The following is a 22,426-nucleotide window of genomic DNA, read 5'->3' on the forward strand; positions in this document are numbered from 1 at the left end:
ACAACATTAAAAGCTGCACCCACACACTGTATAACATTCATATCGATAAGGAGGTTGAAAGTCCAACAGTGTGTGTGCAACAGGTTCATGTGGAAGACAAATTAATGTGTACCGCTTTCTGTCACACTGTGGGGTCGTATTTTACACAGAATTCCTCATACAGCTTAACTCAACACACACATGCACGTGCACAATACACGCGCACACTGAGCATGTGACCTAGTCATACCCAGTGAACCTTGAGCTGGAGTTTTCAGGGTTTATAGCCCTTCATTCTCCCTGATAGGGGTCAGAGGTCAGCAAGGGATCTGAGGGACTCAACAAAACAAGGTTGTAAAACCACTGATAATGGAAGGCGCCCTGAGGATTTATGGATGCTGTATTTCCACCATTGTGCCCAGGTCACATAATGTGTCTCTGTTAGTTTGTGTTAGGCAGGTAATCTTGCATGCATGGAAATTGTTAATCATTTTTTCTCTACCTCAACAAACAGCCGCATTATGGCTTTTTGCTGGTGCCTTCTGATCATTACCCTGCTTTCTTGTTTCTCCTCCTTCTTGTATTTGCTTGCTCTCTCTTTTTATAGCAGCAGTGATTGATAAGACTTACTGTAATTTAATAAACATGTCTCTCTCATTGTTCTTCAGGCCCCCGATCTGATTGGATGGTTTTGTCAGAATGACAGCCGAAGATCCTGCTTCTTCCTCGACCATGAGCAACAACGCTGCCCCCTCCAAACCCTCCAAACCATCTGGTGCCTCCCACCTCTCTCTCCATGGACAGATCAACGTTCCTGAGGGTGTTGCTGGTGCTCCCAACGAGGCAGCACTGGTAGCCCTGATGGAGCGCACTGGCTACAGTATGGTCCAAGAAAATGGTCAGCGTAAATATGGCCCCCCTCCTGGCTGGAATGGCCCTTCTCCTCCTCGAGGATGTGAAATCTTTGTCGGCAAGATCCCTCGGGACGTTTATGAGGATGAACTGGTCCCAGTGTTTGAGTCCGTAGGACGCATCTATGAGATGCGTCTGATGATGGACTTTGATGGGAAAAACCGAGGGTACGCATTTGTGATGTACACAGAGAAACACGAGGCCAAGAGGGCTGTGAGGGAGCTTAATAATTACGAGGTGCGGCCCGGGCGGCTGCTGGGGGTCTGCTCCTCCGTGGACAATTGCCGTCTTTTCATTGGTGGCATTCCCAAGACCAAGAAGCGTGAGGAGATCCTGGAGGAGGTCTCCAAGGTGACAGAGGGTGTATTAGATGTGATAGTTTATGCCAGTGCGGCAGACAAGATGAAGAACCGCGGCTTCGCCTTTGTAGAGTATGAGTCGCATCGTGCGGCCGCCATGGCTCGCAGGAAGTTGATGCCTGGACGCATTCAGCTGTGGGGCCACCAGATTGCAGTGGACTGGGCTGAGCCAGAGATTGATGTGGATGAAGACGTGATGGAGACAGTGAAGATCCTCTATGTCAGGAATCTAATGATGGAGACCAGTGAGGAGACAATTAGACAGGTAGGTGGGACTAGCTGTTCATTTTACAGGCTTCAGTATAAATGCTTTAGGACCATGCTTAATGAGATCTTAATCCATCTTCTGCATCGAGTTTTATATTGAAAAATCAGTCATTTGTCTTTCTGTCAACCAGGTTTTCAGTCAGTGGAACCCGGGATGTGTAGAACGTGTGAAGAAAATCCGTGATTATGCTTTTGTCCACTTTACCTCCCGGGATGACGCAGTGCTGGCGATGGACCACCTCAATGGCACAGAGGTAGAAGGGTCCTGCATCGAGGTGACGCTCGCCAAGCCAGTTGATAAAGAGCAGTACTCGCGTCAGAAGGCCTCTAAGGGGGGAGTTTCTGCCACTCCAGAGGCCACTCAGCAGAACTACGTTTACCAGTGTGATCCTTACACGTTGGCATACTATGGATATCCCTACAACACCCTCATCGGACCCAACAGGGATTACTTTGTTAAAGGTTAGAATTCAGTTTTTCTGCTTCTCTATCAGTAATGACCATTGACAGAAGCCAGTGTTTCTCTTAAAGACAACTGTTTTTGTAAATGCTGGTGGTAGCAGAAACTGTTTGGACTAATGCACTGCTAAAGATCTCATGATAGCATCCAAAAGATGCTACTGTAAGAACAAACACACTTAGAAATGCAAACTGATTTTAAATGTTCATGGTGGCTAAGATGGTAATGATTTAATCTTTGATGACAAGAATTTTATTTGACAAAAGTTGTGAAAAATCTTTAACTTGATGAGGGTTTATGGATTAAAAATCAGAAACCTGTTTAAAGTCAAAGACAAAAAAAAGCTGATGGATCAATGAATGCTAATCCCATTACCTTTAATGATTGATTACATATGGTCTTGGGTGGTAGCAGGAAAATCTATTTGACTTTCAACAATCATTGTGTTTTGGTTTTCTCTCCAAAGGAACCCCAATGATACAGAACAATGGTAATCTCTCACATCCTTGTTCCTTCTTATTCCTTCAATGACCAATGAGCTTTCTTGCCATGTGACAAACTATTCTAACACCATCCTTTTCCTGCTGTGCTGTCATCTCCCATTTCCCATGCTGGGTTATTGCAGAGCTTAAAACAAAGCTACAAACATCTTGGAAAACCCTTCTCACAGTGCTACGAACTTGCATGACTGTATCTAATCTTAGAGTCAGAACAGTGCTGAGGAATGAGGCCAAACTTGAACCAAAGCACTCCAAAGAAATGCTGTGCAAATATAGATTAAAAAAAATTCCAGTAGAAGTTGTTCTTCATGAGCACACTTTAGAGCTACATGAATCTCCAATGCAAGTTCTGATATCTCAAGATGAACTTTTAGTTTCTAAACCCATTGTAAAATCTTATTGCCCTACAAAAGCTGCCCCTGCTGCCCAAGTCCTCTACCACAACCCCTGTCATCATATTACTTTAATTGTATTTTAAGCAGGTACTGTGCGAGGTCGTGGTCGTGCTGCTGCAGGTAATCGTACCCCTGGACCACGGGGGTCGTACCTCGGGGGTTACTCTGCCGGTCGTGGCATCTACAGTCGCTACCACGAGGGCAAGACCAAGCAGCCCGAAAAGCCCTATGAGCTGATGCCCAGTCTGGAGCTTGCTGCTTCCGTCAACCCAGTTGGCATCAAACCTGGCACAAGTCAGTGACATAGACATATCCATCCATATCCTCGCCCATCTCCAAAGCCTTTACTAAACCTTCCAGCCCTCAATTTTCTCTTCTCTTTGGTTTGAGGAACTTTTTTTGAATCTGCTTTATAGCTGTTGCTGGATGGTCGTGTGCAAAAGGACTCAAATCAATGAATTATGACACAAACCTTCTGTCCTTTCCAACATGACCAGAAAGGAGCAGTTATATTTTATTCCTCACTTTTTCCTTTTCTCTTCCACATCACATATTTGTCTTTCGGGATGTTCAGACGGACAACAGTGCTGTGTTAAAGAACTGCAAGCAGCTGCATGCGTTTTGTTTCACTCACTGGTGAAATACAACTGAGAATGACCAGGAAAATGAGCTTAAACAGGAACAGACGCACTACACAGTGGTCTAAAGTACTGTTATGATAAATTTAACCGCTTCCTGCAATCTGGTCGCTTCCCAAGATAATCTTCTGAGAGTTTATCTGATTCACTAACCCAATTCTACTCCAAAGAACATCAGCATTGCTTTAAGGCCACAATGATTTTTGTGTCAAATGATACAGTTTTTTTTTTATGAGTTGCTGCCACCCACAATGCAGTGGCTTCATTACAATAGACCTTGTGGCTGTGTTTTTTCACATACTGCTGTTATCTGTCTGAACATCATTATAGATATGTGCTTTCATAATCACATTTTAAACATCCACTCAACTCCAATTTTGACTCTTTATGGTTGATAATGTCGAATCTTGTTTTATAAGAGCTAAAAAAAAAATGAACAAAAAACAAATGGATTTTTTTCAGAATACCAACCTCTTCTATTCAGAGTGTAATGTTTCTCTGTGGGAATAACTGCTTTAGCTACATTAGCGTTACAACAGCTTCAGTCAAGAATGGAGCTGAAGTGCAAAATTATAAATGCACAGACTAAAGATGATCATGTCCACTTTATTCTGAAAGAATAACACCAGTGAAAGAGTATAAAAAAATAATTTTCTTTCATTCTACCTTTGTTCCTAACAACTAGCAGGAGGAAATGCAACTGCCTTAATGAGAACAGAAGCAACCAAACTCACAAAAGGAAACAATAAATCAAAAACCGTCACAGAATAAGGCTTCCTGTTGATGTGTGTAGATCACCTAAAGTCTATATGTGTGTGTGTGTGTGTGTGTGTATATATATATATATATACATACACACACACACACACACACACACACACACACACATATATACACATATATACTGGTATTTTTCCTCATTCTTGGCTTTTATAAATAAGTTTGTAAACCTAATTGTTTTGTCGACATAATCATCCAAACTTATTTTCTTAATAATATCATATGTTTGATGATTAGAGGTCCAGAGGACTTCACTGATGTTCCTTCCTGAATGATTTGACCTCAATTTGGAGCTCGGTCTCAGTCCCAGTCTGTGTGGAATCACAGGATCACCAGCAGATTGAAAAGACTTTAGTCCATCTGAAACAATGACTGATGTTGTGTTTGCTGTGTGTATGTGTGTGTTGGAGCACTGGGGTTAATCCACAGTTGAGCAGCATCATAATCCGAATCACACCCCAACGACAATTTGTGTTACTTATTTTTTTCCCTTCTTGCCTAAATTGTATCCTTCACCCACTCTTTTTTTGTTTTTTTGTCATTTGTATTCTTTTCATAGTTTACCTTCAGATCTAAGCATGATTGCATGTGTTTGTGCATGGGTACATGTGTTTGTGTCCCGCTATTCCTTCCTGTGTAGTGTCAACACTTTACCTCTTTCTACACTCTGTTGTGTGCAGTTGCCCAGTCTGTTTCAGTTTTCATTTTTGTGTCTGTCTCTGTGCAGTGGCATTGCCAACTCTGGGTGGGCAGTACCCAGTGTTCAGTGCTGCTCCTGCAGCCAAGCTGATGGAGGAGGGGAAGGTGCACACAGTGGAGCATCTTATCAACCCTTTGGCCATGCAACACCCTGAACACACCACTGCTACTGCTGCTGCTGCTACAGTCCTACCTGCTGTCTCCACCCCACCACCATTCCAGGTGTGTGTCATGTGTATATGCTGATAAAGCTGTAGAAGGTCCTGTCCCAAACATTGGTTGGTTATTAAAGACACTGCAGGGCACTATGGTTAGTGCACCATGAAGAATCTATGGAACAAATTTCCTGTTGAGCTTAAAAATGTAATCCACTAGCTTTACACTGCACACTTATATCAATATCTGACTTTCAATTTGAAACTGTTCCCTCTGGGACTTTGAAAGCTTACATTTCTATTGTTGTCAAACTCCAAACTTGCAGATTTGGTTTGTTTAAGCTGGTTTTGTTTAAGCTGAATGTAAAAAAAGAAGCTTGGTTACAGTCTACATTTTTAATAGTGTGTGTGACACAAAACTTCCATTCCAACTTGCATTCCAACTCACAGCTGAATGCAGTGACTCAATGTATGTCCTCTGTGCTTTAATATTTCCCCTTTCTTTCCCCTATGCTACCCAGGGCCGTCCAATCACTCCTGTGTATGCCATGGCCCACAACGTTCAGCGCATCCCAGCCGCTGGTGGCCTGTATGGAGCTGGGTACGTCCCCATCACAAACTACGCTGCCAACACTGCTGCTCTGGCTGCGCTGCAGAAAAATGCAGCCGTGGCGGCTGCAGCATATGGAGGCTACACTGGCTACGCTGTGCCCCAGGCCTTCCCCGCTACGGCCTTCCAGCTGCCCATCCATGACGTCTACCAGACATACTGATGCGGAGGCTCAGACCACACAAAACAAGTTGTCTTGCCTGTGACTGAATGACATCTCAGCAGCGTCACATATAGAAACATCTCTTGAACTTGAGTTCTAAAGGAATTTGTAGCAAATATTAAGAGCACAGACAAAATGACAACCTGACATCTCATATCTGTTGGCCTCAGTATGTCCGGGATCCAAGTCAGCCATATAACATTCTTAATGAGGCAGCATCAATGTTTTCTACTGACTATTGTAACAAATATAGAAGACAGTCAACCCAGCAATAACCATAACTCACATTAACACAAGTCAGTCCCTCTCTGTGACCCCCACCACCTTGTTGCTATGGCAACAGTAACACTGAAGGTACGTTCAAGTATTTATGAAGAGAAGATGCATATTTAAAGTTTTATTCTTTGTAGATCTCTCTTTTTATTGTGTGGTGGTATCTGTTCTCTGAAACAGGAAACACAGACTTTTACACCTGGTCGAAAGTGTAAAAATGACAAAAGAAAGTAAAGTTATTTGAAAGGCAAAGTAAAAGTACAACAGGAACTACTGATAACTGGGGATACCACTGAACACAGCTGTCTTTGGACATATTAATGTTTTATAGATTTTTTTTTTTTTTTTTGTCATTATATAGTATTCTGGCCCGTTCTACATGCTGTAGGTGATGCTGTCCGTCCACGCTGGTTGAATGTGTATGCTTTGAACATGCCTGTTTGGTACTTTTTGGTTTATTTAGTTTTATTGTGTTTTGGTTGTTTAAAATGAAGGTTAGGTGCGTTTATTTGCCTATAATTAGATTGCTTGTTTTTCTGTCTCCTTTTTAACTTTTTGAAACATTTTTTTTGATTTTGTTTAAAGAAATGTCACCACTAAATAATGTAATTGTGACAGAATACTTGGGGAACAAATACCTGAGAAAAGAAAACTGGAAAATGATGCCAACAAGCTATGTAGACATCACGTGCATAGAAACATTCTCCATCCTAAGAAGCTGCGCTGATAGGGGGCTAAGACTGAATAGCTTTTCTTTTTTTTTTCTCTCATTTATGTGTGTTTTTATTGTAGTTTTTGAATTTGTAAGGTGAACAAACATGGGCAGAAACGAGAGACATTTTTCTGTATGGACTGGAGCAATGTGTCACTTGAATAGCTCCTGCATTTGCCAGTGCTTACCAAAAAAAAACTTAAGTCTACATACTACACTCCGGTCTGATGACTTTAGAAAGATTCTCTGTGCCTGACTACAGTGCCTTACATCTGCATGCTGTATGTGCCACTTGATGCTTTTCACTGTGCCTTTTATGAGAAAGCTAAGCCTATGTGTTTGGCACAAAGAGGAGTAGACTTTCTCCATATTTCCCATGAACCAGATTTGGGGTTTTATTGTATCGCGTTGAGACGAGCAGGTTTCAGCCTCTGCAGCCAGATGTGACAAGGCTACCTCCCTCCTGTAGGTAACACTCCATATGTCCGTCTCCACTTTATTTCTCGTCCTGCAAACTGTGCTTGACCAAGGCGCACTTAAACCTATTTATAAAAAGGCAAGCGATTGCCACTTTCAGAAGAAGAGATATTAAATGTTGAGCATGAATTCTCCTGTTTAAACTGGACCAGTTTGGCTTTCGTCATGTTCATATGTGTGACATTTTTTCTTCACGGAAAAACATTAAATAACCCTTCTGAATGCTTAGTAGGCACTTTTAAAACTCTGTAGTGTGTTGAAAAACAACAACGGCAAGTGTATTATTGAAATAACTGGAGCAATATTTCACAATGAAATATGCAAGTAGCCATGCAATATATGAACTGCAACACTGAAACCAGTTCAAGCAGCTGCTGATCATGAAGTCACACTCCACAACAGCCATTCCTTTATAGAAACATGCCAAACATTTTTATGCTACCTTGTACTTTTGTTATGAACCCTCCTTTTTTTTTATTCTCCTCATTTGATGGTATTTTATTTTCTAACTTTTTTCATCAGCTTCTCAGATTTTCGATAACACACAGATGCATTTGACTTTGGGGAGTGTCCGGATGTAATGATTGTGGATGAGATAGTAAGTTTAAGAGTTTAGTCCTCCATACTTGTATGAATTTAAATCTCACTCCATCATCTGCATTTTACTACTTCTCTCTCTCCTCTGAAACTGGATTTAATGTAGAAGACAAACTGCTGTTAACTGCTTTATTATTATCTTGTATGATGACAATAAGTCAGGATATATTTAATATATGCATTATGTGTGTTGTGTATGAAGTGAGAAGAAAAGGTATAATATATTATAAAACATATTTCTTTTCTTTATTTACACCTTGTTTAGAGACAAAAAGTCAGAGTAACAAAAGTGTTTTTTTTTTCTCTTCTTTTTTTGCCAAAGTGTCCAATCGTTTTTTAAACATTCAAGGTTATTGTGCTTTTTGTGTAATGTTTTGTTTTGCTATTTTGAACTGGATTCGTTGTTATGAGTGGGAATACGAAGACCTTCACGTTCTGCTACGTTTTATCAGTTTTAGCAGCAAAGGTTAAAACTGGCCACTGGTGTCTTAGCAGCAGCCATTGGAGCCACTTTGGACCTGCTGCATGTCAGTTTTGGCGGAAAAAAAAGAAAGAAAAAAAAGTAAAAGTCTAACAATGATTTAGCCGCCATCCAAATTCATGTGTTAAACCTTCCACTCAAAATACCTGCTTGACTTTCTATTAACTGCATTTCACCCACACTGTAGGAGGACCTCCTTGTGTCAGTGGCGTGGAGCTACATGTGCCTAGTTCAATATAGGTGTTACCATTTAAGCCTTTTCCTAGTGTGTGCCTTATTGCCAAGATGTGCCCTTTGCTATACCTTTGTAGACCTATGCAGACTGTTTTCTATCTGAAGGTTTGTTAAAAAAAAAAAGAAAAAAAGAAACCTTGTTCTGCGTTGTTATATTTATAGTGATAAAGTAGACAAATAAAGCATTTTCCAAAGGATGCCTTGCTGTTGTCGTTAATTTTTTCCAACCTAGTTTGCTGTGTCCCGCAACACAAGCTGCCTAATCCATGTCAGCTAACCTTAGTTTTAAATTAAACTGAATAACATAACAGAGCCAACTTGCCGAAAGGGTCGGACCTTTCTCGAAGGAGAGCTGCAGAGGACTTCGACTTCTGTGAATGGAAACCTGTCCCTGACCTCATACATCAGCTATTATTAAGCAACATGTCGTGGTGGACAGAGGAGAGGGAGCACAGTGTTTGGACAGAGTTTCATAAACTTCTCTGTGGCAGGTCAACTTTACTCCAGAAACATGCCGTACCCCAGGGAGAGGTTCAGGGAGGACTTAAATAACATGATGTGGTACGATTTGTGCAGGAGAGAGGTCGCGACAGGTGCATTTTATGTCCACTTTCTCACTATATTACTTGTTCTACAATAAAGTGTAGCGTGATTAAAAGTAGACTACCGATGCTTTTCTTGAGCATCTGTTCTGGTGTCAGTAGCAGTGACACCAACAGCAAATCAATCTCCAGGTAGATCATGTCGTGGACACATGAACACTTTTCTTTGTGGTAATACCAATGAAGTCAGAATGATCTTACTAAGGGTGCACTAACTATATATATCATGACAAGGGTCTCTTTTACATTACAGCTCAATAGTTGCATACAATAGTTACAATTAGCATCAATATTGGCCATTCTGGGCTATTGTATGACTTGAATCAAAAATCTAAATTTGCAGTATTGCTCCAATCTTGTACAGTAGTTTGTGTTTCCGCACAGCAGTGTTTTTGTGATCAGTGTTTGATTAAAAAACTTTATAGACTCTCCCAGCAAAAAGGCAGAATTGAGATTACTTCCCAGGAATACTATCTCCAACATGCTGCCTGTGTAAACACATCAGCACAGGGCCTGCCTTATCACTCTAAATGATGGCAGGTGGAAGTTTGACTTTCAGCATGTGTGTTCTACTGTTGCCATCTGGTGGTAAATACACTTCATCATAGCAGCCTGCAGCATAGCCACTGTTTCAGACCAGTCAGTGCAGGTTTTCACTGGCAGCCATGTTAGCTCCACAGTCAGCAGTGCAGATTATTGTGGAGACACAAACCACATTCAGTATTTTAAGGGTTAAAATGTGAATTTGTCACATGTCAGATGAAGGTATTTAACATACAGCTAAGTAAAATGGTAATTAATTTGTTACTTTTTAAACACAAACTGCAAAAATATTATGTGACAGAAGTATACCATTGAAAATGGACTTAAATTAATAATATCATCTGGGGGGGAAAAAAAGGAAGACAATTGTGCATGCATGGCAATATGTTCACACATCTTTCTACATCAAAATTGTTATATGTATTATTTATAATGTAGGAATTAAATCCCCCTGCTAGTTGACCCAGAAATTGCTATTCCTGTTTTGCATTGAAAAACGCTAAAATGAAACCAAAAATAGACCGGAATGTTAAAAAATAATAATAAAAAAATAATAATAATAATGAAAAAAAATAAATAAATTCAAGCGGGGTCGAGCTGATCAAAACTACAGCTCCCATGATGCCTCGGCAGCCATACGTGTGCGCGCCGCTGCTGCACGGCTGCTGCCGCCTTCGCAGATTTCCAAACACAGCACCGAGGCGGACTCCATATGCAAAGAGCTCGGAGGGAAATCCACATGATTACAGCAGCTGCTGAAACGCGCTGCCGCTCCTCAGTGTAGCCTCAGTTTATATTTGGCTTAAAGGAGACGCAACAAAGCGCACAAAATGGTTGTGCTCCAGGCCCGGGCGAATAAGTAGGTTTACTATAGCTTTAAGAACGAGAAAATAGTGTCTGCTTCTTTAAAATTATATCGGTTTATTGCTGAATAGATAATTAAGAAAAGTTTTCAATTTCCAGTCAATAAATATATGTATTTAATTTGCGACGAAGCCAACAGAAAATGCACCACTGTTGGATAAAGGCCGCCTGCAGTCAAAACGTCTTTAAAGCAGATGTGGACAGTTTTTCACCAATTTGCAAGTAAACCTGCTTGACTTTAAGCGGTATCTGAGGTAGGCTTTAGTGTCCTCACGGTGATGGAACCAGCCGGCGACCGAGCCGGGGATGTAAATAAAGGAAAAGAGCCGACGGAGGACAAGGCCGCACAGCAGACCCCGGCCACCAGTGCGGCCAGCACACCGCGTCGGGCGCTCAGAGAGCGGGGAGCGGGCCGCCCTAGGTCCGGCGGCTCTGCTTCAGTGACGGACGTTAACGGAGCTGCGTCGAGCCCGCAGACCTCAGGACGGGTTTTAAGAGACAGGTCAACGAGGGCAGTACCGGCCTGGCTGAAGGACACCAAGAGCGACGACGACGAAGACGAACCGAGCCCGGACACCGGCGCGACCAAGCGGAGGAAAGTTTCCAACTCCAGGCGGAAGAAAAATTCTGAATCTGCGGGTTGTGCTGAGGCTGGAGGGGGACTCACGGGAGAGCAGGGAACGGAGTAAGTTTTTTAATGAACCAGTCATTGCTGATAGAGCTCCTCATTTGTTTATAATGAACCCGTCTAGACTTTCAACGTGTGTCGGTGGGTCAGCTCCTGTCAAAAGCACGCCTTCAGCGAGGCTCGTCCCCTTTCTGCTGCCTGCACGGGAAGGGTGGAGTAAAACTTACCTGGATGTAAAAACTGATCATGTTTTTACCCAGTGCTGCAACTTATAAATGCTTTCCTACTGGAGAGATGATCAGTGATTAGTATGTAGGAATGCAGATGGAGAAAATATACGATCTCAGTGTTTGTTTTCTTCTTTCTGCAGTTCAGAAGAGCCCAAGAAACCTGCCACAGATGCACAAGGTAAACAGTGAAATGTTGCATTAATCTGTCACAATACGCTGCTTGCAGAATTTACATTTAAGCCAAATCTCATTCTAAATATGCGTGAAGATGTGTGTAATTTAAACAGATCTGCTGTGTTTCCTTGTGTCATCCCAGTATCACACTTCATGGCGTACAGTATGTTTGATTGCATGCCTCTCCTCCCTCACTCCAGCTCTTCCCTCCAGACGCCCTCCAGCCCAGACTCCTGCCAAGCCCCCATCTGGCAGGGCTGTCCGCGGCTCTGCCAAGCCTGTGTGTAAGACCGAACCTGGAATGGAGAATCCAGCTGGTGAGCAACCTGTTGAAAGTGAGCTGCGATGGTTCAGCATGTGGGCTTATAGCTCAAAAATCTAATCATGCAGACGCGGAAGCACACAGACAATGTTGTAGAGGATTTTTATTCTGTATGAAAACTGTCGCTGGCAGCTGCTTCCGTGTATCTCTAATTATGGATTAGTTGTGGATAAGAAGTCTGGGTGCAATCCTATCCTGATCTGTCATTACTACATCTAATTAGTCACCTTCACAGACTGCAATGAATTTATAGTTTTCTGTATAAATGCTTTATGTAAGCTTGTGTGAAGGTGCAAATGACTAAGAAAGCTTTTGTTACATTTCTCAAACTCATGATGTCTTTGTCTTTGCCATGCAGGAGCAGAAGTAGAGGTGAACAATAAAGAAAAGTATGAAATGTAAGTATACTTTTATCCCTTTCGGTGAGTGTAATATGATTATCGAAACTGTTAAATGTTTTACACTGTGAACTTCATTTTTGGAGGAAACATGACACCATATTACCATGAAGTTAGAATGTATATAAAAGAAAAAGTCACATTTATTCCTCGTTATCTCGCCATGCAGATAATTCAGGGAAAGTTGTGTAAATAACAAGAAAAATATTGTTGTGTGATTTGGATCGACTGACCCTTTAAATATGTGATTATGTAAGATATTGTAAGCAATCTATCTTCTGTACCCTTATAGTTTGGAGACTGATACACAAGCATTGAAACCAGTCAGATATATATATTTACTTAGTCTGACTCCGGTTATTTTTTTCCTTCTCAAACATTAAAAAGAGTCACACATAGTTTAACTTTGCCAAATGATGAGGCTGCAGGTCATAGATGATATTACAAGCATCTATATTCTCCTTTCCGCTCTTATGTATCGCACAACTGTGTGACTAAGTCAGATACCGGTGCTGTGTTTTGGTAACTGCTGGCTTTCACACTTTACGCTGTCTCAGTGAAAAGAAAGAGGAGGAAAGCGAGGAAGCCACTGAACCAATCTTGGATGATGAAGACCCTCCATTTAATGATGACCCAAATGACCTCAACTATCAGCCACAGAGTCAGAGGTACACTTAACTCAAGCGCGTCACTTGACCCTGTGCAGAATGTGTAAAATGTAGCTGGATGTGATTTGTTTTTCTGCTTTCAGCAGCATAGAGGAGGAAGAGGCACTCAGCAGCGATGAAGATGTTCCCTTCAGAGATGACTTAAATGACCAGAGCTATGACCCGAAGGCTGAAAGGTTTGTGTGTCAATGTGGAATTTAGTAGGCTGCACTGCAGTTTGCATTACCTCAGTTTTTCTCCGTTTAGACATGAGAAGATATTTTTGCTTGTTTAATAACTGATTATGTCTTTGTTTTATTAGGGATGTCCCCAAACCAAAGCGCAGAGCTCCTCCTAGACAGAAGGAGAAGAAAGAAAAAGAGAAAGCCCCGAAGAAAGAGAAAGAGGTCGCTGAGATAAAAGTAGAAGGTTCAGACAACCTGGAGAGCGTACAAGAGGAAGTAAAGCTGGAAGAGGAAATAGTGGAGGATCCAGATGGACCTAGGAAGTAAGTACGGTCCCAGACTTTGAAGTAGGAAATGTTTTCAATATGAATCTGAGTTATTCATAGTCTGTTGGTTTGAAGTACTAACCGATTGTTCTTGCTGAGTCTATTATTGTTGCTTCTGTCTGAATTGAGTGTGTGTGGTAACAAAACAAACTTTTTTCAAAATGGCTTTTTATTCACTACATAATAGAATACGGTTTCGGCTCACTGTACTGCGCAGTTGTGTAATTTTCTTTGTTCTTGTGTTAGGAGAGGTCGGCGGAAGAAAGATGATAAAACCCCACGGTTGCCAAAGAGAAGGTGAAGTAGATGTCTGTGTTGGAGCGTTATAATCTGAAATTAGTAATATAATTTTATAGATCATTCCAGCATTATATATAGAAACGAAGTATATGGTAGTGTTTGATAATTGGCATGGTAAGCCATGGACTTGTTCATGCGGCATGTCACTGAAGATGTCAAAATCCATTTAATATTTGACTTCACTGTTGTCATGTGCTTCACTCACAGGAAGAAGCCCCCAGTGCAATATGTGCGCTGTGAAATGGAAGGATGTGGGACAGTTCTGGCTCATCCTCGCTACCTGCAGGTTTGTCATAGCAAACACACAAGCCTGTTGTTTCCACCTGTCCCTGTAAACTATTCACCAAAAGCATAGTCTTCACTTCATGTAGTAGGTCTGTTTTATCTCCTCACCGAAAGGCAATTCTAAACAAGACAAGCTGTATTTAAGATAAATCAGTTTTATTATTGTTATTAGTGTTTAGGGCATTGCTTTATAGTGTAATTATACTGATGTTCTCTACGTATTAGGTCAACAACAATGTGTTATTAGAGGGAAAAATGTTTCATATTAAATTAATATACTTTATCTGATGATTTTTGTTCTACCTCTTATAGGAATATTTATAAGATTACAAAAGATTTAATCAAAAGTGGGAAAAGGAGGCAGGTTTGTGAAACAGAGGTCTGTTGTTGTAAGATACACAAAGTCTCTGATGTTATGGGGAAATAATCAGAGCAGAGAACTGAGGTAAACTATAGCTAAGAGCAAGAATGTGGAGTTACAAAGACCAGAAACAACCAAATGGGAGCCAACATGCCCTGAAGTCATAGTGAGCAAGTTGCCAGCAGATAGTAGTAAATGACTAAACTACCAAAAAAAAAAAAAACATCTAAAGTGATTAAAATGAAAAGAACTGGCTCCGTCAAGTAAACAGTTACTTTCCTCACTCTCTAACAGAGTTAAACCTGGAAATTCTTGATTTGTTTTTCAAGTTTTTAGTATCCTATTAATTATGTAGTCTATTAAATGCTGAAAACAGGCTGACATTTCCCAGAGTTTAGCAGTGCATACCGTTGTTAGATTAAGCATCATACCAACACAACATACACACATTTCTTTAATATGTTTATTGTCATTTATCAGTTTGACCAGAGGCCTATACTACGAAGCAGGATTTAGGGTGAGCGAGGTAACTTCAGGTTAAATCCTGGGTTTTCAGTCCTACGATGGTGGTTTACTTCTTACTGGAGTACATCACCATAGTAACTTATGCTGAACAGCTAATCTGCTCCGCAGCAGGTTATGTTGGAGATTGAGATCACTGGGTATAAAAACACCGCCCTCTGAAAATCAGTTCTCTCTCGTAAAACTTTAGAAGGAGCAGAAAACGAAGCAGTTCTCAACATAATGGCATCACCGGCATTTATAGAAGACCTGCTACACATCGGAGCACGAATTGTGAGGGGATCGCTGAGGAGTGCGAGGGTTTTTCAGGACTGACAAAACCCCTTAGCACCCTGACGAGGATTTCTATGATCTCCTGTCTTCCATCATTCTTTTTTTTTCCTGTTGGCTACAGGCAATGTCAAAGCTATTTCATATTTTTTTCCAGACCAATATCACCCCACAACAATAAACTGATTTTAGCAATAAAGCTTGTAGGATACGTTAATGAGCCTACATCACTTGGAATTATGTTTTTATGTTTGTTCTTCATTTGTTCCCACGTCCTTTTTACACAGCCAGGGTTGCAGCTGAAAGAAAAAAAATGTCAGATATGCCACAAGTAGAAACATTAGGCAGCAAATTATTGAAAAGGAATCCTCAGATGTGCTTATTATCTTATACGTGCCTTCATGATGGAACAGTGATCATATTTTATTATATTATAAAGTAATGAACTTGTGCATTCACACAGTCAGCAGTTTTCTGCCAGCATTCCTTCCTGGCTTTGGCTGTTGCAACGGTGCTGCTTTTTGCTCCTATGATGTTTTTATATTCTTCATATTTTGTAAAGATTATATTCTGCTCCTCGGCAGTAAAGTGAGCCGCTCTGCAGCCAGACTTGTCCATAGTCGCGATTGGTCAGATACCTGTAACGCCGCCCATTTTATGTGCACGTGCTCGTACTCAGATCAGACAACCCTTGGTGACTTAATGAGTTGATAACCACCGTTGTAGGACCAGTTATCCTGAGTGCGATTGTTAGGATTAGTCAAGCCAGAGCTCTGAAAGATATCCTAAGTATGTTGATCTCTCTTCGTTGTGCAGGCCCCTGGTGTTGTCATGGTTGGGAGCTTGTGAAGTTTGCCGACAACATTTCCATCTTCACAAAAAGTTTTTTTGTTTTTTTTTTGCTGTAAAACATCAGAGGAACCAAACTTGACAAACTTAAACCTTTTGTCACCCGACAGTTTTCTGTCTTCTAGCTGTTTCATCTGCAGTCACTGAAATTTTGCTCTTTGTTTTGCAAACTAGCACCACATAAAGTACCAGCACCTACTCAAGAAGAAGTACGTTTGTCCGCACCCTTCTTGTGGAAGACTTTTCCGCCTACAGAAGCAGCTACTGCGTCATGCAAAGCACCACACAGGTATACATACAGCGCCTAAGAACATATGCATTAGGTTTGACCTTTGACGGTTGCTTGTCGTATTTAGTCATGAAACTATACGGCGATGCCTCTAACTTTGAGTGTTTTTAATTCCAGACCAGAGGGACTACATCTGTGAGTTCTGCGCTCGTGCCTTCAAGAGCTCCCACAACCTGGCTGTGCACCGCATGATACACACTGGAGAGAAGCCCCTGCAGTTAGTACTTCTCTGTTCCTGCTTTTTGCTCATTTGTTTTTGTAGTTTTTCTGCTTATTTTCAGGCATTAATGAGTTATTTTTTCATTCTGTCTTCCTCGTTACTAATAGGTGTGAGATCTGTGGCTTCACGTGTCGCCAGAAGGCGTCTCTCAACTGGCACATGAAGAAGCATGATGCTGATGCCACCTATCAGTTCTCCTGCTCCATTTGTGGCAAGAAGTTTGAGAAGAAGGACTGTGTGGTGGCTCACAAAGCCAAGAGTCACCCGGAGGTGCTAATCGCTGAGGCTCTGGCAGCCAATGCCGGCGCCCTCATCACAACCCCTGCCTCCCTGCTGGAGCTGCCGGGAAACCCAATACAGCCTGAGGTCACCAGCATGGATGTCGGCCAAGTTGGGCAGGATGGCCAGGTGGACCAGCTGAGCCAGGATGGGCAGGTTGGGCAGCATGTGGCTCAGGTGTCCCAGATGGGTCATGTGACCCAACAAGTGAGTCACCAGGTGGTTTTACTGGGACAAGACCAGAGCCTCCATACCATGCAGGTACCAGTGACAATTGCCTTGTCCCCTATCGACCCCCCGTCGCCAGCTGACAACCAGCAGCAGACTCACCTGCAGCTCCAGATGCCCGTCCAGTTTGTGCAGACTTCCCAGCAGCCACAGCAGCCCCAAATCCAACAACTGACCCTCCATTCCAGCTCAGTGGTGACCCAGCATCAGCCCCAGCTCCAGCCTCTTCAGTCATACTCTTCCCAGCAGCAGAACCAAGGACAGACACAAATCCTACAGATGACCTTCCAGCCTGTCAGCCAGTCTCAGACCCATATTCAGCAGATCCCCATTCTAGCAACCTCCCAGCAGCTTCAAAGCCTGCAGACAGCCGCCCCGAGTCCCCCTCTCCTGTCCACCTCCCAATCCCAATCCCAGGATCCAGCCGCCACCAACGGGGACAGCTTTATTCTGGACAATGCGGTGCTCTCTTCGTCTACGTCAGCTGGCTCCCTCCAGCAGACAGAAGTTGTGGGGGAGGACAGTGTGGTCTGGGAGCAGACAGGACAGGGGGAAGTTCTAACAGATGGCACTGAGAGACATGTGCAGCAGGTCCTCATGTAAAACAATGAGGGTGCACACACAACAGAAGATAGAGGCAGTTTATGTCATCAGTGACCTGATATACTGTATTGCCATGTTTGAGGTAAATGTAGGATCACCAATATATTATGTACTGTTCACTCATTGTCATATTTGGTAGCTTTTTAGAATATCCGTATCAGGGAAAGATATGTGTTTGTATGTGTATGTCGTTGCCTTTGTACATAACAGTCCTGTAACTAGCTGTTTATGAGTGTGTATATTGATGAGGTTATGTTGCAAAGCAATTGCTCTTATGCAATAATATAGCATACCTCTTAATCATACAGCACATGACATGCCTAAGGTGTGGCATCAACAAAACTCTTTCTCTAATAAATCAACTTTATTTATACTATGGATTAAACACAAGTTAGAAAGCTATAAACATCCTTAATATGTGTGGGATGTGTAAATCAATGGACAGCCATTCCTTTATGGTCCAGTTGTACTGTGAAATCTTTATTTGACAAGGTTAGAAGAATAAACAAAATGATCTAAACTTAAAAAGAAAATGGAGACATTTCAAATCTAGACAGACAGCAAGTACAGACAGGAAAAGCTGTTGTGCATATTTCAGATTTTGGCAGTGTCAGACACATTTTAAATGGCATTTGTGCAGCTGTTTGTTAAACTTTGCTGTTAGTAGACTTTAACTGAATAATAATCTGTATAGTGTCACGCTCACGAGTCCTCGGTCATTTTAACCAGCCAAAAGGTGACCTTGGACAATGCAAATCACGTGTGAACCCATAAGTAACAGCAAGCACAGTCACTGATTTGTTAATAACCTTTCCAGTGTAATGTAATTTGATAAGCAAAGTTATGTAGAAACCTTCTAATGTGTCAGCACCTCTCTGATCTCTCACATAGGATGTGTGCTAGAGCAACCACAAAAAAAAAATGTCGATTTATAAGATGTAAATAAATGTCTTAACATTTAACCGAAGTGTATTCATTGTTTTGAGATAATTTGAACGGAAAACCCTTAAAGCATCACGTGTCAATGGGGTGGCTGTAGGTTAGTTGTTATAGGGGTAGGCCATTTGTTGTGTGTTAAGAGGTTTAATTCCCTTCTTCTGCAAGTGTAACTGTTGGTGAGTTATTACTTAAATTCTAAAAATCTAAAGTTCACAAATTCTACACAGATATGCTCAGAGAACATAGATCATCCCACACAGTGTCACTATTCAGAAAGACATTTATCACGACATATTGATGCGCTCTCTGTCCCTCTGCATAGCATACTGTTTCATTGCTCTTTTAGGAGGAATCAAGGTGTTACTCAGTCCAACCCTCCTCTTCTTCACTTGCTGCCCCTCAGACTCTTCCTCCTTGGCCTCCTTCTGGGATCCTCCACTACAGGAGCTGCCCACAGCTTGATCTGATGCTTCCTCACTGGCGGGCGGATGACAGTCACCTGGAGTCACTGGAGTCTGAAGGTCGCTGTCATGAGCAAACTTACATTTGATCCCAAACCTGCACCTTCCGTCTTTCCTGTATGACACACACATCCGCTTACCTCCTATCTGGGAGGGTTTGGCCTGCATTGTGAGAGGGACATGTTTCTGCAGGGCACTGAGTTTCTGGTCTGCCTGAGCCTTGAAAGGATTGGCGAACACGCTGCTGTCAGAGCAGGCATTCAGAGGAGGAGAGGGCAGTTTGTTAGAGGTTAAACAACTTAAGGAGGCAGTAGGCAGAGTGGGCTGGCAGGCTGCAGAAGATGCTGATGCTTGGGGATGTGGTGCTGGTGATGATGATGATGATGAGAACTCTCGGTCCTCGTCTTCTGGTTCAGATTCACTTCCTGACTCGCTGGAAGCTGAACCAGACTCCAGCAGAAAGTTGCGGGTCTTTTTGACAGCTGCTGCCTCTTTTCCCACCTGCTCAGCAGAGCTTAAAAGACAAAAAGAAAATAACACAGAAAAGATAAGCTGATATCGTATGTAAGCTAACCGTAGCCTCATTTACAACTTTATAACCGCTCACCCTGCTGCAGCGTCGTTTCCATCCTCCACACCTCCGTCGCTCTCAGAATCAGAGGACACCCCGTATCCGACCAGAGAGTTCATTCCTTCAGCATCAACTGAAGCTAAGCTAGTTAGCTCAGGAGCTCGGTGTCACAGGTAAAGCGCGACAGTTGATGTTCTGGATAAATATCCCCAATACAGCAAAGTCATTGATTTAGGAAAATAATGCAGCGGACAAATGGTTAAGTACGCCCATTTCCTTCTTTAAAGAAAACAGAGTGATTTGACGTTAGCTGTTGTCATTAGCCACGGATCAGCGTTTACACTCAGGTTTACGCTGCAGTGACGCCTGCAGGACAGGCGTGGTACTGCAGCCTGGCCTCATTAAACGACTCTCACTTATCTCAGTTTTATTAATTTATAAACACAAACACAATATACAAACTACTACAAACAACGCATGGAAATGGTTTTATTTTCTGACAATAAAATTAAAAGCTTATATTCAGCTTTGTATTCTTATATCCAACTTTGAACTTTTTTTAACCTGTTCAACTGGTGATAAATTCTTTCCCATTGATTTAATCACTGCTGTGGTCAGGTGTGGCTTTAAATAACAATGATTCGATAGAGTGACCAGTAGACAGACACTCCTTTGACCAGCAACAATAAAAGGCCTACTTAAGATGCAGCTCTATTCAAAGACATGATGCCACAGATGACAAGAGAAAGACAAGAACAGGTTGTTGGCCTGCTGCATGCTGGCATGTCAGCTAGGGCTGCAGGGAGGCACTTGAGTGTCAACAGCTCCACCATTTGTGGTTTAAGAAACTGTCTTAGACAGAATGGTATGACCAACAATCCTCCACATGGTCCTCTGGATGTACCAAGCCCTTGGCATATCTATGTGTCACAGATGTGTGTCAGTACATGATGATAATGGTGGACACACTTGTTGCGTTACTCATTTCTGGTCCATGATCCTGCGCTTGATCTGTCCATTATCATTTCCAATACAGTGCATACTTGTTTGTTTTATAATGTTCATTCTGTTGGAGGGATGCCATGGGTGGGAACAACAAATAACAAATGGTACATGCTCTGTTTTGTACGACATACACACACACACACACACATTTGGCCATTAGATGCTATTATCGTCAATGTGGAAAAAATTCTAGGTTTGCATACATTATTATGCTTTTAAACAACTCATTGCTTATTGCCTTATATTAGAAAAATAGGTCACTATATATTTTTTATTATGATTTTCATCATACACATACATATTCTGAAATGTAAATGTGTGTGAGGGACAAGAAACAATTGCCTTTGTTCAGTGGTTAAAATTAATATATTTTGCAGTTACTTTTCCTGATTTCCCATTCTGTAGCTGTGTTTTCAGGTGTTGCACCCTGTAAAGCTATTCCAGCAGAACACAAACGGGTCTTTCTGAACTCATCATTTTAAACTGCCTTTGCAAAATAATGTTTATGCAAATAACTTATTTTATGTTTGTGTGTTTTAACCACATGGTTTGACACTATGTGATATAGTGCTATGCAAACAAAGTTCTCTCCCGACTACAAGTAAAGAAAAAAGTGTGCCAAGGAGATAGTTTTTAATGCTCAATTAATAACACATTTACTTCCTAATTAAATTCAAATACTGGAATCTTTGCTATGTTGGCCTGCCAATAATGTTGGGAGCTCTTTGAATAAAGAGAATATATTAGATATTAAAAATACTATTACAGTCCATATTTGGTACTTGCAGTTTGTTTACCAGCTAAACAAGACACCAATCTAGTAGAACGGCCTCTGACAATGTTATATTACTTTATCACTAGGTCACTATTACTGATACTCTGATCTGAGATGCATAATGTAGAGAATCTATAGGTTTTCTGTTGGGGCCTGGAAGACAAAACAGGAACCCAGTGGTGGTGCTGTGGCAGTTTTTTCATCAGTAACACTTGAAAAACATACTAAGGAGCTATTTTAGGTTATAGTGGCTTTTTTGGGTCATTAAATTATAGAACTGTTTGGAGCAATAATGAGGACAGTTTTAAAGATTGGCTTTGTATATTTGGGCCAAACGGGAAGCTTGACTGACCTTCTGCTGAATGAAAATGACTCTCAACAATAATACCAAGCTCCATATTAATTTGAATGTAGAAGAACTCCTGTTACTTGGGAATAGCTACAATATTGTCAGTTATTTTTTCTACCATTACCTATACACCACTTAATCCTCACTAGGGTCGCAGGGGGCTGGAACTTATCCCAGCCGACTCAAGGTGAAGGCAGGGGACACTTGGACAGGTGGCCAGTCTATCGCAGGGCCACACTTAGAGACAGACAACCAAGCACATTTACATTCACACCTATGGACAATTTAGAATCACCAATTAACCTCAACATGTTTTTGGACTGTGTGGGAGGAAGCCAGAGAACCTGGAGAGAATCCACGCTGCACGGGGAGAACATGCAAACTCCACGCAGAAAGATCCGGGGTGTCCTAACCGGGACGCAATGGTGCTAACAGCTGAGCCACCATGCAGCCCTGTAAGCAACAACAACAATAATAATAATAATAATAATAATAATAATAATAATAATA

The 22,426-nt window shown here is 41.7% G+C and overlaps 3 protein-coding genes across 10 annotated transcripts in view; 2 read left to right on the plus strand and 1 right to left on the minus strand.

Moving 5' to 3' along the window:
- The window catches only part of rbm47 (RNA binding motif protein 47), a 35,760-nt gene extending 26,872 nt beyond the window's left edge, over window positions 1-8,888 (plus strand). For 4 of the 7 annotated variants that reach the window (XM_008286240.1, XM_008286241.1, XM_008286242.1 and 1 more), the window contains 6 exons: window positions 648-1,515; window positions 1,649-1,979; window positions 2,444-2,467; window positions 2,957-3,166; window positions 5,018-5,211; window positions 5,666-8,888. In XM_008286240.1, coding sequence (XP_008284462.1) covers window positions 679-1,515; window positions 1,649-1,979; window positions 2,444-2,467; window positions 2,957-3,166; window positions 5,018-5,211; window positions 5,666-5,917 — 1,848 coding nt within the window. In that variant the 5' untranslated portion in view covers window positions 648-678 and the 3' untranslated portion in view covers window positions 5,918-8,888. The remainder of the gene's footprint in view (window positions 1-647; window positions 1,516-1,648; window positions 1,980-2,443; window positions 2,468-2,956; window positions 3,167-5,017; window positions 5,212-5,665) is intronic. The other 3 variants (XM_008286244.1, XM_008286245.1, XM_008286246.1) reach the window with 3 other exon arrangements.
- A 1,762-nt stretch (window positions 8,889-10,650) lies between these two features.
- Window positions 10,651-18,778, plus strand: zfp91 (ZFP91 zinc finger protein, atypical E3 ubiquitin ligase). Of its 2 annotated transcripts, none has more exons than XM_008286249.1 (12): window positions 10,651-11,385; window positions 11,699-11,736; window positions 11,933-12,049; window positions 12,413-12,452; window positions 13,010-13,120; window positions 13,204-13,296; window positions 13,422-13,607; window positions 13,857-13,907; window positions 14,118-14,196; window positions 16,372-16,486; window positions 16,604-16,703; window positions 16,814-18,778. In XM_008286249.1, the coding sequence occupies exons 1-12, from the start codon at window positions 10,979-10,981 to the stop codon at window positions 17,814-17,816; spliced, it is 2,340 nt and encodes a 779-aa protein (XP_008284471.1). In that variant the 5' UTR covers window positions 10,651-10,978; the 3' UTR covers window positions 17,817-18,778. The 2 variants fall into 2 exon arrangements, with proteins under 2 accessions (XP_008284471.1, XP_008284472.1); XM_008286250.1 differs by having other exon boundaries at window positions 13,207-13,296.
- Window positions 18,276-20,123, minus strand: LOC103360481 (putative protein TPRXL). Its single transcript, XM_008286247.1, has 2 exons — window positions 19,824-20,123; window positions 18,276-19,730 (listed from the first exon to the last, which is right to left on the minus strand). The coding sequence occupies exons 1-2, from the start codon at window positions 19,904-19,906 to the stop codon at window positions 19,040-19,042; spliced, it is 774 nt and encodes a 257-aa protein (XP_008284469.1). The 5' UTR covers window positions 19,907-20,123; the 3' UTR covers window positions 18,276-19,039.
- Window positions 20,124-22,426: the final 2,303 nt, after the last annotated feature.

Source organism: Stegastes partitus, unplaced genomic scaffold (assembly GCF_000690725.1).
Source record: "Stegastes partitus isolate 25-593 unplaced genomic scaffold, Stegastes_partitus-1.0.2 Scaffold444, whole genome shotgun sequence".
NCBI classification, from domain to species: domain Eukaryota; kingdom Metazoa; phylum Chordata; class Actinopteri; family Pomacentridae; genus Stegastes; species Stegastes partitus.

What these genes read in the sequence shown, in the direction of transcription:
- LOC103360481 (XM_008286247.1), bottom strand. Translation starts at nt 19,906, where the DNA reads ATGAACTCTCTGGTCGGATACGGGGTGTCCTCTGATTCTGAGAGCGAC. An exon ending in GGAAACGACGCTGCAGCAGG is followed by an intron (nt 19,731 to 19,823) that starts GTGAGCGGTTAT and finishes TTGTCTTTTAAG; the next exon opens with CTCTGCTGAGCAGGTGGGAA.
- zfp91 (XM_008286249.1), top strand. Translation starts at nt 10,979, where the DNA reads ATGGAACCAGCCGGCGACCGAGCCGGGGATGTAAATAAAGGAAAAGAG. An exon ending in TCATGCAAAGCACCACACAG is followed by an intron (nt 16,487 to 16,603) that starts GTATACATACAG and finishes TTTTAATTCCAG; the next exon opens with ACCAGAGGGACTACATCTGT. An exon ending in ACTGGAGAGAAGCCCCTGCA is followed by an intron (nt 16,704 to 16,813) that starts GTTAGTACTTCT and finishes CGTTACTAATAG; the next exon opens with GTGTGAGATCTGTGGCTTCA.